This window comes from Bos grunniens, chromosome 28 (genome assembly GCF_055505025.1).
Source record: "Bos grunniens cultivar Pamir isolate PY7600 chromosome 28, Bosgru_T2T1.0, whole genome shotgun sequence".
Classification (NCBI taxonomy): Eukaryota; Metazoa; Chordata; class Mammalia; order Artiodactyla; family Bovidae; genus Bos; species Bos grunniens.
The window spans coordinates 3,509,363-3,523,238 of record NC_141192.1 but is presented as its reverse complement, the minus strand read 5'-3'; the positions used below and the strand labels follow the sequence as shown (position 1 = coordinate 3,523,238).

At 43.9% G+C, this 13,876-nt stretch overlaps 1 protein-coding gene across 6 annotated transcripts in view; it reads right to left on the bottom strand.

Annotated features, from left to right (window-relative positions):
- FRMPD2 (FERM and PDZ domain containing 2) overlaps positions 1-13,876 on the bottom strand; it is a 99,603-nt gene that overhangs the window by 66,370 nt on the left and 19,357 nt on the right. For 5 of the 6 annotated variants that reach the window (XR_015156613.1, XR_015156614.1, XM_086381273.1 and 2 more), the window contains exon 1: positions 1,126-1,267. Coding sequence is in view for 4 of the 6 variants with exons in the window: in XM_086381273.1 (XP_086237399.1) it covers positions 1,126-1,267 (142 nt within the window). In the remaining 2 variants the exon portion in view is untranslated. Of the gene's footprint in view, positions 1-1,125; positions 1,268-13,876 lie in introns of those variants that run through there. The other variant, XM_086381274.1, reaches the window with a different exon arrangement.

The window sequence follows — 13,876 nt, the reverse complement described above, 5'->3', positions numbered from 1 at the left end:
CACATGGGGAAACTCCACCGCGGGCTGGCAAGAGTGTGAGCACTGAGTGTTACCACTCAAGTGTGTGTCCCAGTTATCAGTTCAGTGCCTGGAAACTGCAAATCCACGTTTCAATACCTGCTCTCTCCTTTGACTGCAAGAGTTCTCGCTTTCGCTGCGAGAGTAATGTACAGCTTTCTCAGTAGAGGGCGCTGGAGAGACATTAAGGGAGGCGGGCTCTCTTGCTTTTTCTTTGGGGTTAGCGGTGTGTGCATGAAGAATGACGCTCTGCTCCTGCACACGCCCTGGACTCTGGGTCCCTAGGCCACCCCTCGGCCTGACCTTGTGAAGTGATCGCTTCGCAACCCTATCTCCAGAGACAGCAGGTTCCGGGCCTCCTGCAGGCATTAGCTCCTGGAGCTGTGGCTCATCTCTGCCTGCCCACATCCAGGGGGTCACCCTGCCCCCGTAGGCGATGCCTGTACCGTGAGTGTCCCGTGGCTGCAGACACCCATAGCCAGGTAGAGCAGAGAACTTCTCCATCATCGTGGTCTGCAAGCACAGCTCCTCCAGCAGATCTGAACCCCAACTTGGAGAGGGGGCTTCCCTTCAAAGTCTGTCCCTCACTGGGTATGCCCTCAGTCCTGGGAGACCATGTCAAGCTTTCTCATATCTGACGGTTACTCCTCTATCTTAGTTTAACAATTCTTCATATTAACCTCCCCTGTTTAGACCACTGAGTGTGTGGGTTCTATCTACTAACGGTTGCAGCATCTGGCAGGGGATGATGTGGGAATGCCAGCCATCCCGGTGATTGCCCCCTGCCTCCTGTCTCTGATTCTGCCCAGGCTGCCCAGGTATTGGGAGAGCCCCATAGAGCTCCCAGCCTCTCTCTCCCTAAACACCATGTCTGGAAAGGCTACCGTACCAAGGCAAAAAGACTTTCTTCCAACTCTGTGGCATTCCATGGGTCCAAGAGACAGGGCAGCCCTCCCAGAGCAGCTTCATGGGAGTGGGGTAGGGGTGTCCCGTGCCTGCTCAGTCTAATCAGCCTGTCACCTCGGACTGATGACACACCAGTAAGCTGTGTGGGAAGCTTCACATTCAACTCCCTGTGACTCAGCTGCCCCAGACACACTCTCTTACCATCACAAAGGTCCTCCAAGAGCCGCTCAGCTGCCAGGGACAGGAGGGACCAGATGTCCTCCTCAGATAGAGCTTCACCCCGGACCTGGAGGGCACTGGCCAGAGTCACAGAGGCCGGGCTCATACCTGCAAAGACACACATGTGGCAGAGCCCTGGCATCGTCCAGGAGCATATGTGGCCATGCCAGCCTGTGCAGAGTCCAGCCCCTCTGCAGCACAGCCCCATGTTTTGCCACGTGTCCCCAGGGCTGGGCGCAGGGCCAGGCACACAGGAGAAGCTAAAGAAATGTTCACTGGGAGGCTGGCTGGCTTTGGCGGGTTCTCAGTGAATGAGCACTTCAGTAAATAAATAAACTCCCAATTAAGGGTTAAGTCAATAAATGAATGAATGAACAAACCATGAGAATGGCTCCCGCTGAGCTGGGCATGCGCTGTCACAGAGAGCTTCCTGCTGGGGACTGTCTCTCGCCTGCTCCCCTCTCTGTCTGGGAAAGTGGGTTAACAACCTTTTTTGCCTCCAGTACGTGATTCATGTCTGCTCCTCACTGGCTGCCACATGCAGAGTTGGATTTGGCTCCAGCAGCAGCCCTGTCTCTAACGATCACTAGCACCTGCCCAAAGGGCGAGAATCACTAGAAAGAATACTAAGCCCTGTGTTTTGAAAAGGTGCAGACTCACAAGAAGGCACGGGCCTGATTTGCTGGAGGAGGAGGTAAGGAAGGAGGCTCTCCTCTTCCCTCTCTCCTTAAATATACTCCTTTAAAGCTGACATTTAAATGTCTGTCCCCCTGACAAAGCTGCCACCCACTAATCTCCAACGTGGAGAGCCCCAGGTGCCGTGGCAGTGGGAAGAGGCCAGGCAGGCTTTCCCTAATCCATTTACGTCACTGATCTCCTCCACAGCTGAGCTCGGAGGGCGGATGTGCAGAGTTGGGGGTGGGGTGGGGAGCACATTATGGCCCCGCCATCCCTCTATCCAACATGCTAATCCAAGCTCTCCACTTGCCAGCTGCTCAGCTCTCTACATATGCCTCTAAAACCAGCTTTCTGCAGCCTCAGGAAGAGAGATGGTTTCCCAGAAGAAAGTCTGGCTTGTCCATCTATCTATCCCCTGGGGCGAGAAGGGCACTGCAGCGGGACCTAGACGCTTTCTGTACGTGATGTTATTTATCACAAGGAATCTGTGAAGAGGAACTGTTGATCCCATTTACAGGCAGGAAAACAATCCAAGGGAACCCAAGAAAAAAATGATGGAATCAAAGCTGAAGTCCAGGCCCTCTCTTGTCTTTCTTTTCTTTTTTCTTCCTCCGACTTCTTTCACACTTTTCTTAGGACTCATGGACTAGGCATTCCCACTGTGCCACATTTTTCTAAATCTTTATAACCACAATGAAAAGCTGCTTAGTAAAGGAAAACCAATGGGACAAGATATTGATTCTCAAATAGGAAACGAGACCTCTGAATATCAAAATCAAATATCTCACACAAATATCAAATATGGTTTTTTCAAGTTATTTTATGACTAGAAGAAAATTGCATTAAATGTATAGAAAGGCTGCAGTAATTAATTAATACCATCTTTTCAATATGGTAATTGAATGGAGGAAGGGCAGACTTTTCAACAAATAGTACTGGATCCATCATGAAAAAAACTCACACATTATACAAAAATTAACACTAAGTGGATTATAGATTAATGTAGAACATCAAACTGTATGTTTTTAGAAAAAATACAGATAATATTTGGATCTAGGACTAGGCAATGGGCTCTTAGACTTGATACCAAAAGCACAAGCGATAAAAGAAGAAATTGATACATTGGACCTCATCAAAATTCAGAACTTTGGCCCTCAGAACAGTGCTGTTATGAGAATGAAAAGACAAGCTAAAGACTGGGTGGAAATATTTGAAATACGTGTGAGGTGGTGAATGTCGCCATGTCTGCTTTTTCACTAGATATATCCTGTGGCAAAATTCTAATATCACCTTTTGAATAGCTGCAATTGAGCAGGAGAACAATATTTTGCCCATCACAGGTTTTTGTTCAGGGTTTTAAAATAAGGAGGCTGAAAGTGGGGAATTAGTGATTATTGCACATAATGTAGATGACACTTTCCAACCCATGTGAATAGGAGGAGCTAAATATATATGCTGTGTGTATCCACATTTTTAATTTACTACAAACCAAGCAGAGACAAATGAAAAATGCACACACTATGCAAAAGAGGGTAGGACAGGGACTTTCCTGGTCGTCTGATGGTTGAGAATCCGCCTTCCAATGGAGGGGATGTGGGTTCAGTTCCTGGCCAGGGAACCATGATCCCATATGCCACAGAGCAACTAAGCTCATGCTGCAACTACAGAGGCCTGTGTGTCATAGCAAAGACCCAGTGCAGCCAAAATAAAAGTAAACACATTTAAAAAAAATTAAACGGGGGTAGGATAGTGCCTAGCACAAATAGGCACTATATGCATAAGTATTAACTTTTAGGATTATTACTGGGCAGCACCAACGCAATATTCATAGGGAATTAATACACTGTATGGAAATATTATAAAAGTTATTATAGTTATAGATGTTCTTAGATCCTAACAATTCTATATTAAACAAAGCAACACACTGAAATTTTCCAATGTGTTAGCTGGCTGTCCCAATAGCCAGCTAAGAGGGTTTAGGCATCGTTGAATGAGAGTTCTGCTCCTATTTTAATTTTGGAGCTTCCTTCATAGCTCAATTGGTAAAGAATCCACTCGCAATGCAGGAGACTCCGGTTCAATTCCTGGGTCAGGAAGATCCACTGGAGAAAGGATAGGCTACCCATTCCGGTATTCTTGGACTTCCCTGGTGGCTCAGCTGGTAAAGAATCTACCTGCAATGTGGGAGACCTGGGTTAGCTCCCTGGGTTGGGAAGACCCCCTGGAGAAGGGAAAGGCTACCCATTCCAGTATTCTGGCCTGGAGAATTCCATGGATGGAAATGTATTTACCATCCCGTCTGAAAGTAAATTTGTTCACATGGTAGGTTTGCCCTAAAAATTCACACGTTGTATCTCCCACAGAAGGAACACAGCACCCGCTATAGTCTTACAAAGGGCTTAAACCTGAGTCAGGTCAGGTCTCTGTATCTGACTGCCATCTTATGACCTTTTGAGGGTAAAGAAGATATTGAGCTACACAGAGAGTATGCCATCACAAAATCCATACTTGGGAAGCTGGGTCAGTCAAACTATCTGGGTTCTTCAGTAAATAAATTATGTAAAAAAGAAGGAAAAAAATAAGGGAGAGAGGAAGGGAGAAAAAGAAAGGAGAAGATGAGGTAATGGAGTGGCAAAGTTAAAAACCTCCACAATCCCTCTCCTCCATAAAAGCAGTGAAGAAACACGCAGCCTCGTAGACACCATGAGGGTCAAAGCATAGTTGTAAGCTCTTTCAAAGCCCCATAACCAGAGAGTTGTCATTATCTGACCCATCTGACAGTTCTTTGGAAAGCCCCTCTCACGATGTTTGCTTTTACTTAACCCAATTCAGAGTTTGCCCCATGCAAGCAGACTTTTCCCAGGGGACATTTCTCAAAAACAGTCGACAATAATTGTTCAACGTTGTACCTGCTGGAGGTAGCAATAACAGTTGGGCAAACAGCAAGCTAATTAAAAAAAGTCTTGAAGAAACTGGGAGGACTTCTCTGACATTTCAATGGCTAAGAATCCACGCTTTCACCATACGGGGTGTGGGTTCCATCCCTGATCAGGGAACTAAGATCCTGCATGCCATGCCATGCCACCAAAAAAAAAAAAAAATTCTAAAACTGGGAAATGCAGTGACCTTATTTATCTTTGAAAAGCTGCAAAATATCCTTAGAGGCTAAAGGTCACATGTGTAGATAGGGCTGTGTACATGGCCAAGGTTGTAAAACATGAAAAGGCCCTAAACACTCACCTCTGGCTGACCATGAGACTCTGAGCAAGTCTAAAGTGAGCTAAGGCAGAGTGTCTATGCCTGACTGAGTGTTGAAGGCACGTTCTCACATCAAACAAAGCCCTTCAGTGAAGACTGGGAGAATTGTTGGTTACGAGCCCTTAGAGAAATCCTTGTCCAGTCATTAGGTACCCTCTAAATTAACTGAGTGGAGACTTCAGCGGCCACACAGAACAAAGAGTAGAGACTTGCAAAGTTAATTCAGGAAAGTAAATAAGCTAAATGGCATACGGGCTATGAAACAGTCATCGTCAGCCTTTCGCCAGCATGCTGTGATGCCTCTGGGCTTTTCTCCAAGTTTTTCTAAGTGGTCTGGTGGGTGAGTCCATGCTACTGCTGTATCATGGACTAAAGAGGGGACTGGTAACTGCAAAAAGGATGGAGGGATCCGGCCATACAGATAAGCCTAGTCCCCCTGTCAGTGAGGATGCTTGGAGAAAGTGTCTAGCCAATGAGCATGCCCTTATGAGGGAGTTCCATGGCTGCACCCTCGTCTCTCAAGCAGCTTGCTAAATCTCACCTCCACTGCCTCTGTATCCACTCCATTCTCTGAAGACTTCTGTGGTCATGTAATAACCTAAAAGTCTCTTTTTCCACCTGAAACCCCATTGCCCATTCAGAAGTCTCCTAGGGCTCCCTTCCATAAGTTCTCATGCTGTAATGCATCTCTCCTGCCGCCTTCCAGCAGCCTCACACTGGGTCTAGCTTGGCACAGAAGCGCCATCCATGACTTTGCTCTTTAGTGCTTCTTCTGCCCTCTCACATGGGTGGCGGCAGCCCTGAGCTTCATCTGTGATGTTGTTCCCACACCCTTGCCTCAGCCATCCCTTTACTTAACAAATATTTATATATTATAAGCCCTGGCAACAAATAGAATAGTAGGTCCGATAGAACATCCTACCCTCGTGAGGCTTATATCCTAGGGAGGACGGGGTTCGGTGGAGGGAGCAGTCAATGAATAAGTAAACAGATAAAATTATTCCACAGAGAGAAGACTAGACAGAACAAATAGACAAGGGGATGCTCTACAGCATGCCTGTGGTGTGGGGACACCTGCTGTTCAGTCACTCAGTCGTGTCCAGTTCTTTGTGACCCCGTACATGGCAGCACTCCAGGCTTCCCTGTCCTTCACCATCTCTCTGAACTTGCTCAAACTCGTGTCCATCGAATCGGTGATGCCATCAAACCATCTCATCCTCTGTTGTCCACTTCTCCTCCTGTCTTCAATCTTTCCCGGCATCAGGGTCTTTTCTAATGAGTCAGCTCTTAGCATCAGGTGGCCAAAGTATTGGAGCTTCAGCTTTAGCATCAGTCCTTCCAATGAACAGTCAGGGCTGATTTCCTTTAGGATGGACTGGTTTGATTTCCTTGCTGTCCAAGGGACTCTCAAAAGTCTTTTCCAACACCACAGTTCAAAATTGTCAGTATTTATTTAATAGCTTGCAGCAGAAATGCAACCCAAGCTGCTGAGTATGGAGTGGAACTGAGGGAGTGACAGTGCCTGGGGGCTAGAGTGTAACACCTTAGCTTCTTGAAGCCCCCACGCAGAGATGGCTTTTCTCAAGGGCAAGGCTCACATCTGCCTCCCACCCCCTCAGGAAGAATCATGTCCGAGTTACCTAGACAGCTGCTGAGTGACAGTCACCAGTGCCAGCTGGCGGATCAAGGCAGCTACCTGAGGGTGTGCCTTGCTCATTTGTTGCCATGATATTTTACAGTGTTTATAAAGTGCTGGCTTCTAAGGAACTAAGGATCTCTACTAATCGTAATCACAGACTGACTGTGTAATGGCTTTTGAGCTATGGGATTTTAATCACGTTCCAGTATCCTGGGTTCATTTCCCTCCCCTCCCTCACCCTCTGCCAAGGCACCAATGATGATCTCTGGCCTTGAAACATGTGTAGTTGGTATCATTCACAACCCTCTGCGATGCCCTAGAAGACACCCCTGTATTGGGACAGAACTTGGACCAAGGTGTCTGGAGTTTCAAAAACTACAGCCTAGGAATAGAGGGCATAAATGTGGAAGTGAGGGCAGCAGAGGAGACCTGTCCAGTGGGGACAAAGCACAGCCTCTGGTCTCACGGGGACAAGCCAGTGGGGGAATACACCCTCCAGGAAACTCTCCTTGTTACTTCAGATTCCTGGTTCCCCCTAACTTCCTCAGCATTCTTTCTCCTTCTCACTGTCCCTGAAATGCTGTCCTTTATGACTCTATCTCAGATCCTCTAATAGTTTCCTGTGGCTGTAACGATAAGTTACTACAAACTTGGTGGTCTGTAGAAATTATTATCTCAGAGAAACCAGTTTCATGGAGCTAATACCAGTGTGGGCAGGGCCACACTCCCCCTAGAGGCTCTCAGGAGAATCTGCTCCTTGTCTCTTCCGGTGTCTGTGGCTGCCAGCATTCTTTGGCTTGTGGCCACATCACCCCAGTCTCTGTCTCTGTAGTCACCTCACCATCTCCTCTTCTGTCTGTTTTGAATTTCCCTTTGCTTGACTCTTAAAAGGACATATGGGATTAGGGTCCACCTGGATAATCCAGAAAAATCTTCCCATCTCAACACCCTTCAACTTCATCACATCTGCAGAGTCTTTTTGCCTTGTAAGGTAATATTCACAGGTTCCACAGACCAGGATGTGGATAATTGGGGGATTGTGGGTGGAAGGAAGCATTATTCAGCCTACTATAGGTTTTTTCATGCAACACTTTCTATCTGTTGGCTAAAAACAGACTTGAGTTCGGGGAGGTTGAATCCCCAGCCAGGATATTGTGCTATGTGAGCTTGGGCACAGAGCACATGTGTGGCTTCGCTGAGCCTCAGTTTTGTCATCGGGGTAACAGGGTTAATCATGGCAGCTCCCTCATGCAACTGTTGGGGAGATTCTACCAAAGTGCTCTGTATGCAAAAAGTGCTGAACCCATCTTATTTCCCTTCTCTTCTCATCTCTGCTCCAACCACCCAGAGAGGAATTTTAAGCATCAGGGCTGCTGAGCAGCTTCCAACTATGAGAGTTTTAAGCTATGGTGTTAATTGTTTCCATCTGTCTGCCAGGATTGAGGCACTATAAACTTCCCATTTTCAACCTTCACAAAAAGCCTAAAATATCTCAGTGTCCCCAAAATGACACCCCAGGGAGGGACCAGAGAAGGATGCGGGGCTCCCAAAGAATCAAAGCTTTCAGAATGATCCTTGTTTCTCTCCTCCCCTTGTTCCATGTGTCTCCCTTCATTCCTCTTCCTTTGAATGCTCATTAAAAACTATCTACCTGCATTCAGGCCAAAATCTGAGCAAAACTTTACAGAAGGCAAATGCCAGCTTCCCCTTCAGGAGGAAAAGACAGATTCTGCTTCATCTGGGCTCTGTTTAAAGAGGTAAAGGTCAGGGTTCTTAACCTTCCAGAAGTCTCCCAAAGTGAGCTAACCTGACCTCACAGACCCTGGCCTCCTCCCTGGTCTAAATACTGGCTGCAGCAGCCATGCAGTACGACCATGAATACGTTGATTCTCAAAATCTTGTCCCCCTTATCCATGAAAGGAAGATGATGCTTCCCACCTTACAAGGTGGCTGTGAGAAACAGAACAAACAAGCGGAAAAAGCCATCCAGCAGGTGGCCTACCTTTTCCAGCGCTCCGAGGTAGAGTCTTGCCTTTCTAGACAAGAGAATGGATATCGATGTCCAGAAAAACTTCCAGAGCGTCTTACACTAGTGGTACACCCATCTTCCACTTTACATACCATTTCCCCAGTATCTGCCACATTCACATGTTATCTGTCTTAATGAGACAAGTGTTTTGGTTTTGGTTTTGTGTTTTTTAACTTCATAATGTTTGTTTTATACTCCCTTCCCTGTTGGCTCAGATGGTAAAGAATCTGCCTGCAATGCAGGAGACCCTGGTTCGATCCCTGGGTCAGGAAGATGGAGAAGGGCATGGCAACCCATTCCGGTATTCCTGCCTGGAGAATTCCATGGACAGAGGAGCCTGGTGGGCTACAGTCCATTGGGTCACAAAGAGTCGGACATGACTAAACGACTAACACTTTTGTTCTCCAGGAAATCTTTCCAACCCAGGAATCAAATCCTATTTCCTGCATTGCAGGCAGATTCTTGTACCATCTGAGCCATCATGGAAGCCCCATTTTAGAAAGAAAATGTATAATATACTTAAAAGAAGTGAAACATTAGTATTATTGGACATAGAAGGTAATTATAACTAATTTTTAAAATCATTGAATGCTTGCTAGATAATATTGCCTTCCAAATTCTCTGAGCCCAAGGCTTGATCTTTCACGGTAAAAGGAGCAGTTTGTTCAGGAAATGTGAAAGGCCTTTCATTCTGAAGAGACTCTCTTCTTGACAGAATCTGAAGAATCAAAGTGAAATGTCAAAAACATAATTCAACGTTATTAACGCAGCTTGTGTTCCACCTCTGCTCTTTGCTCCTGTGTATCCTTTGGACCCTCGGTTACCCTTTTATACAGCCTCAGGGCCAGTTATGATGCAATCTGTACTCAGAGGACACCAATTTTAAATACTTAAATCTGAGAAGATGTAGATACTTAAATCACCTTCTCAGTGTTGGTATTCTGCCAGTTGCTGAGTACACCTATTCCGATTACGTATTTCGAAACTGGGTAAAGATGCACAGGATGCATTAGGGCACCGCGTCCACCAAACACTCTCACAGCAACAGCCAGATTAGTACTGATTGAGTAGCTGGGTAATACAGCCAGCCAAGTTGACACATCATAGAGTAACCATACACCCATGATTAACATATTGTGTGCTGTGCTTAGTCCTTCAGTCACGTCCACAACTTTGTGACCCCATGGACGGAGGAGCCTGGCAGGCTACAGTCCATGGAGATTCTCCAAGCAAGAATATTGGAGTGGGTTGCCATACCCTCCTTCAGGGGATCTTCCCAACTCAGGGATCCTACCCAAGTCTCCTGCATTGCAGGTGGATTCTTTAACATCAGAGCCATCAGGGAAGGCAGATCAACATATTAAATACTCCTAAAAAGTTAACTCTGTTTTCAAAATTAGTTAAGTAAATTCCTTTGAACATTTGAACTGCATTTTAAACTTTAATACTTTTAATTAGGCCAAAGTAAATTTATAAACTTATCAGTCCAAGTCTTATATATATACATATATATATATCTCTCTCTCTCCTATAAATGTAATGAATGTAGGTAGAATATCAAATAAAACAAGTTTTCTTAAACATTTCATATTTTTTTGCTGCTAATGCAATTGATATTATGTTTATAATTTCAAATTCTAGTCATCAAAGAGCAGTTGACAATTTTTGAATTGTGTCTCCCTTAAATTTCCACATGTAAACACCATATATAAACTTAACTAGTTACATTCGTATAATTTCATATTAAACCAAGGTTGTTGAGTGTTCTCTTATACATCATATTTTCTTAGATATTTCAAATATCTTAAATATATAAATATATTTCTTCATGATTACAAGGCTTATCCCTAACACAACATTACAAATATTAGTGCTTTTTGTCTTTCCAAATGTTTTTTTACTTCCCCAGTGAAGGCTGCTAGGTCTAAATATTTAATTTATGTATGAGTTATAGACAGAACACGTGTCGAGGTTTCGCAGAATAACTGGCTGAACTTTTAGCTTTGGGACTTTTTTATTCTACAACACAACCTCTTAAAACTGGAAGTGAACACTTTTTCATGGTGTTTGTTGCATCAGTTGGATTCCTCACTGGCTCATTCTGACTCTTATTAAGTGCTTTATCATCCAAGTTACACCATTAAAACACTATGCTATCTTTATAAAGCTTTCTTATCTATCTCCTGTATCTACTTTATCAACCACTTCTCCACAGTGTTTTAACTTCCTACAGGTGGCTGAGAATACTCACAGCCCACCCCTGTCCTAACAGGCCTGTGCTTCTCAGGGCACATCACTGCCATGCAAAGTGAAAGCAAAGAGAATGAGAAGACCCCACGTGACCAGTCAGGCCGTGTTTGAACTCAGCCCTTATGGCACTTCGGCACTTTTTTTGGAAAGTGCCTTCTTCTATTTATTTGGAAATTGTTTACATTCTATGACAATTTCACAGCATATGAAAGAAAATTTGGCTTTGGTGGACTCTCTCTCGTAATCAGCTCACTGAATAGAAGAAGAAAGCTCAAGACTAGAGTTTCTGTCCACAGAAATGCAGTGCCTTTAATAGTCACAGTTACATATTCCAAAGAAAGGACAAATCGTGCTATGATAAGTAAGTGGTTGTATTAACACCATTCCTCTGCCCTTGGCACCTCCCTGTGAGCATTGCCTTCCTGGCTGAGAGCTCGATGTAGCTGAACAGGAAAGAGGGTCAATGACAATAACTTACTCTTGTCCTCCAGACCACAGATTAACAATAATAATAAAGACTACACATATCAACCCTGCAGCAAGAATTATAAACAGACATGCACACATAAATATTTACCAATAAGTAACTACTCACATGTATTGGGTGCATGGTCAGTTGCATCTAACTCTTTGCAACCCCATGGACTGTAGCCTGCCAGGCTCTACTGTCTATATTTTCCAGGCAAAAATACTGGAGTGGGTTGCCATTTCCTTCTCTGGGGGATCTTCCCAACCCAGGGATCAAACCCACGTCTCCTGCATCTCTTGCGTTGGCAGGCAGATTCTTTACCACTGAACCACCTGGGAAGCCCTATACATATATGTTCATTCATTTATAATTTCATTTAACCCACCTAGAAACCCCCTATAAGGTAGTTATTAATATCAGCATTTTTTCCTATTAGGAATCCAAAGCTCAGAACTGAAGTAACATGCTTAAATGCTCACAGTTGGTACATGAAAAAAAAAAAATTTAAATCAGGTCATTGAAGTCTAGTTAATGATATGCATGTTGAAGTGTTTAATGTCTGCAACTTTCTTCAAAATGCATCAAAAAATAAGAAGAATTGATGGATTATAGAAGGAAGATTGGATAAGGCAATGGCAACCCACTCCAGTACTCTTGCTTGGAAAATCCCATGGACGGAGGGGCCTGGTGGGATGCAGTCCATGGGGTCGCTAGGAGTCGGACACGACTGAGAGACTTTACTTTATTTTTTCTTTTTTTTTTTTCATACATTGGAGAAGGAAATGGCAACCCACTCCAGTGTTCTTGCCTGGAGAATCCCAGGGATAGGGGAGCCTGGTCGGCTGCCATCTATGGGGTCGCACAGAGTCGGACACGACTGAAGCAACTTAGCAGCAGCAGCAGCAGCAGCAGAAGGAAGATTAAAGGACTATCCAATATCAAACCAACCCCCCACCAAAATAACTGAAAATACTGGTTAACGGTTTTAAAATATATTTGAAGACATCAAAGAACTAATGGTACAATAAGGACTTGAGAATGGCAAAAATTAAAAATAATTCCCAGAATTGGTGAGAATGTTGGTTTACTGGAAGCTGGTACAATCACATTAGAATATTTATTTTAATGATCTACTAAATAAATACATGAGCTATGACCTTCTGATACTTATCTGAATTATATGTGTATGTATCAAATGGTGTGTACAAGCACGTCCATGGCAGCACTATTTATAATAACCCCAAATGGAAACTATAGAGTTAGCCATCAACTATACAGTGGGTCAAATGTCACCTCTAACAATAAAATACTAGGCAGCAAAGAAAATAAACTATTTCTATAGCATACACCATGGAGAAGGAAATGGCAGCCCACTCCAGTGTTCCTGCCTGGAGAATCCCATGGACAGAGGAGCCTGGTGGACTACAGTCCATGGGGTCGCAAAGAGTCGGACACAATTAAAGCAACTTAGCATCACAGCATACAACAACATGGATAAGTATCATAGACATATTTAAAGGAAATAATCTGAGTGAAAAATAGTACAAGATTCTATTTACATAAAGTTCACAAAGTAATCTAAGTGTTAGAAGTCAAAATTATGGTTATTTTTAGGGAGACGAGCATACTGACTTGAAAGAAAAACAAAGGAAGGGGGAATCCTGAAGTACTGTTAATGTCCCCTGCTGATCAGGATGGTGGTTACATGTGTGTGCTTACAGTACATTATGTTTTAATTAAAAGTTATTAATTTCCAATATTCTGGGAGGTGGGTCATAGAGGATCCTGCTGTGATGTATGTCGGAGAGTGTTTTGCCCATGTTCTCCTCTAGGAGTTTTATAGTTTCTGGTCTTACATTTAGATCTTTAATCCATTTTGAGTTTATTTTTGTGTATGGTGTTAGAAAGCGTTCTAGTTTCAATCTTTTGCAAGTGGTTGTCCAGTTTTCCCAGCACCACTTGTTAAAGAGATTGTCTTTAATCCATTGTATATTCTTGCCTCTTTTGTCAAAGATAAGGTGTCCATATGTGCGTGGATTTATCTCTGGGCTTTCTATTTTGTTCCATTGATCTATATTTCTGTCTTTGTGCCAGTACCATACTGTCTTAATGACTGTGGCTTTGTAGTAGAGCCTGAAGTCAGGCAGGTTGATTCCTCCAGTTCCATTCTTTTTTCTCAAGATAACTTTGGCTATTCAAGATTTTTTGTATTTCCATACAAATTGTGAAATTATTTGTTCTAGCTCTGTGAAGAATACCATTGGTAGCTTGATAGGGATTGCATTGAATCTATAGATTGCTTTGGGTAGTATACTCATTTTCACTATATTGATTCTTCCAATCCACGAACATGGTATATTTCTCCATCTATTAGTGTCCTTTTTGATTTCTTTCACCAGTGTTTTATAGT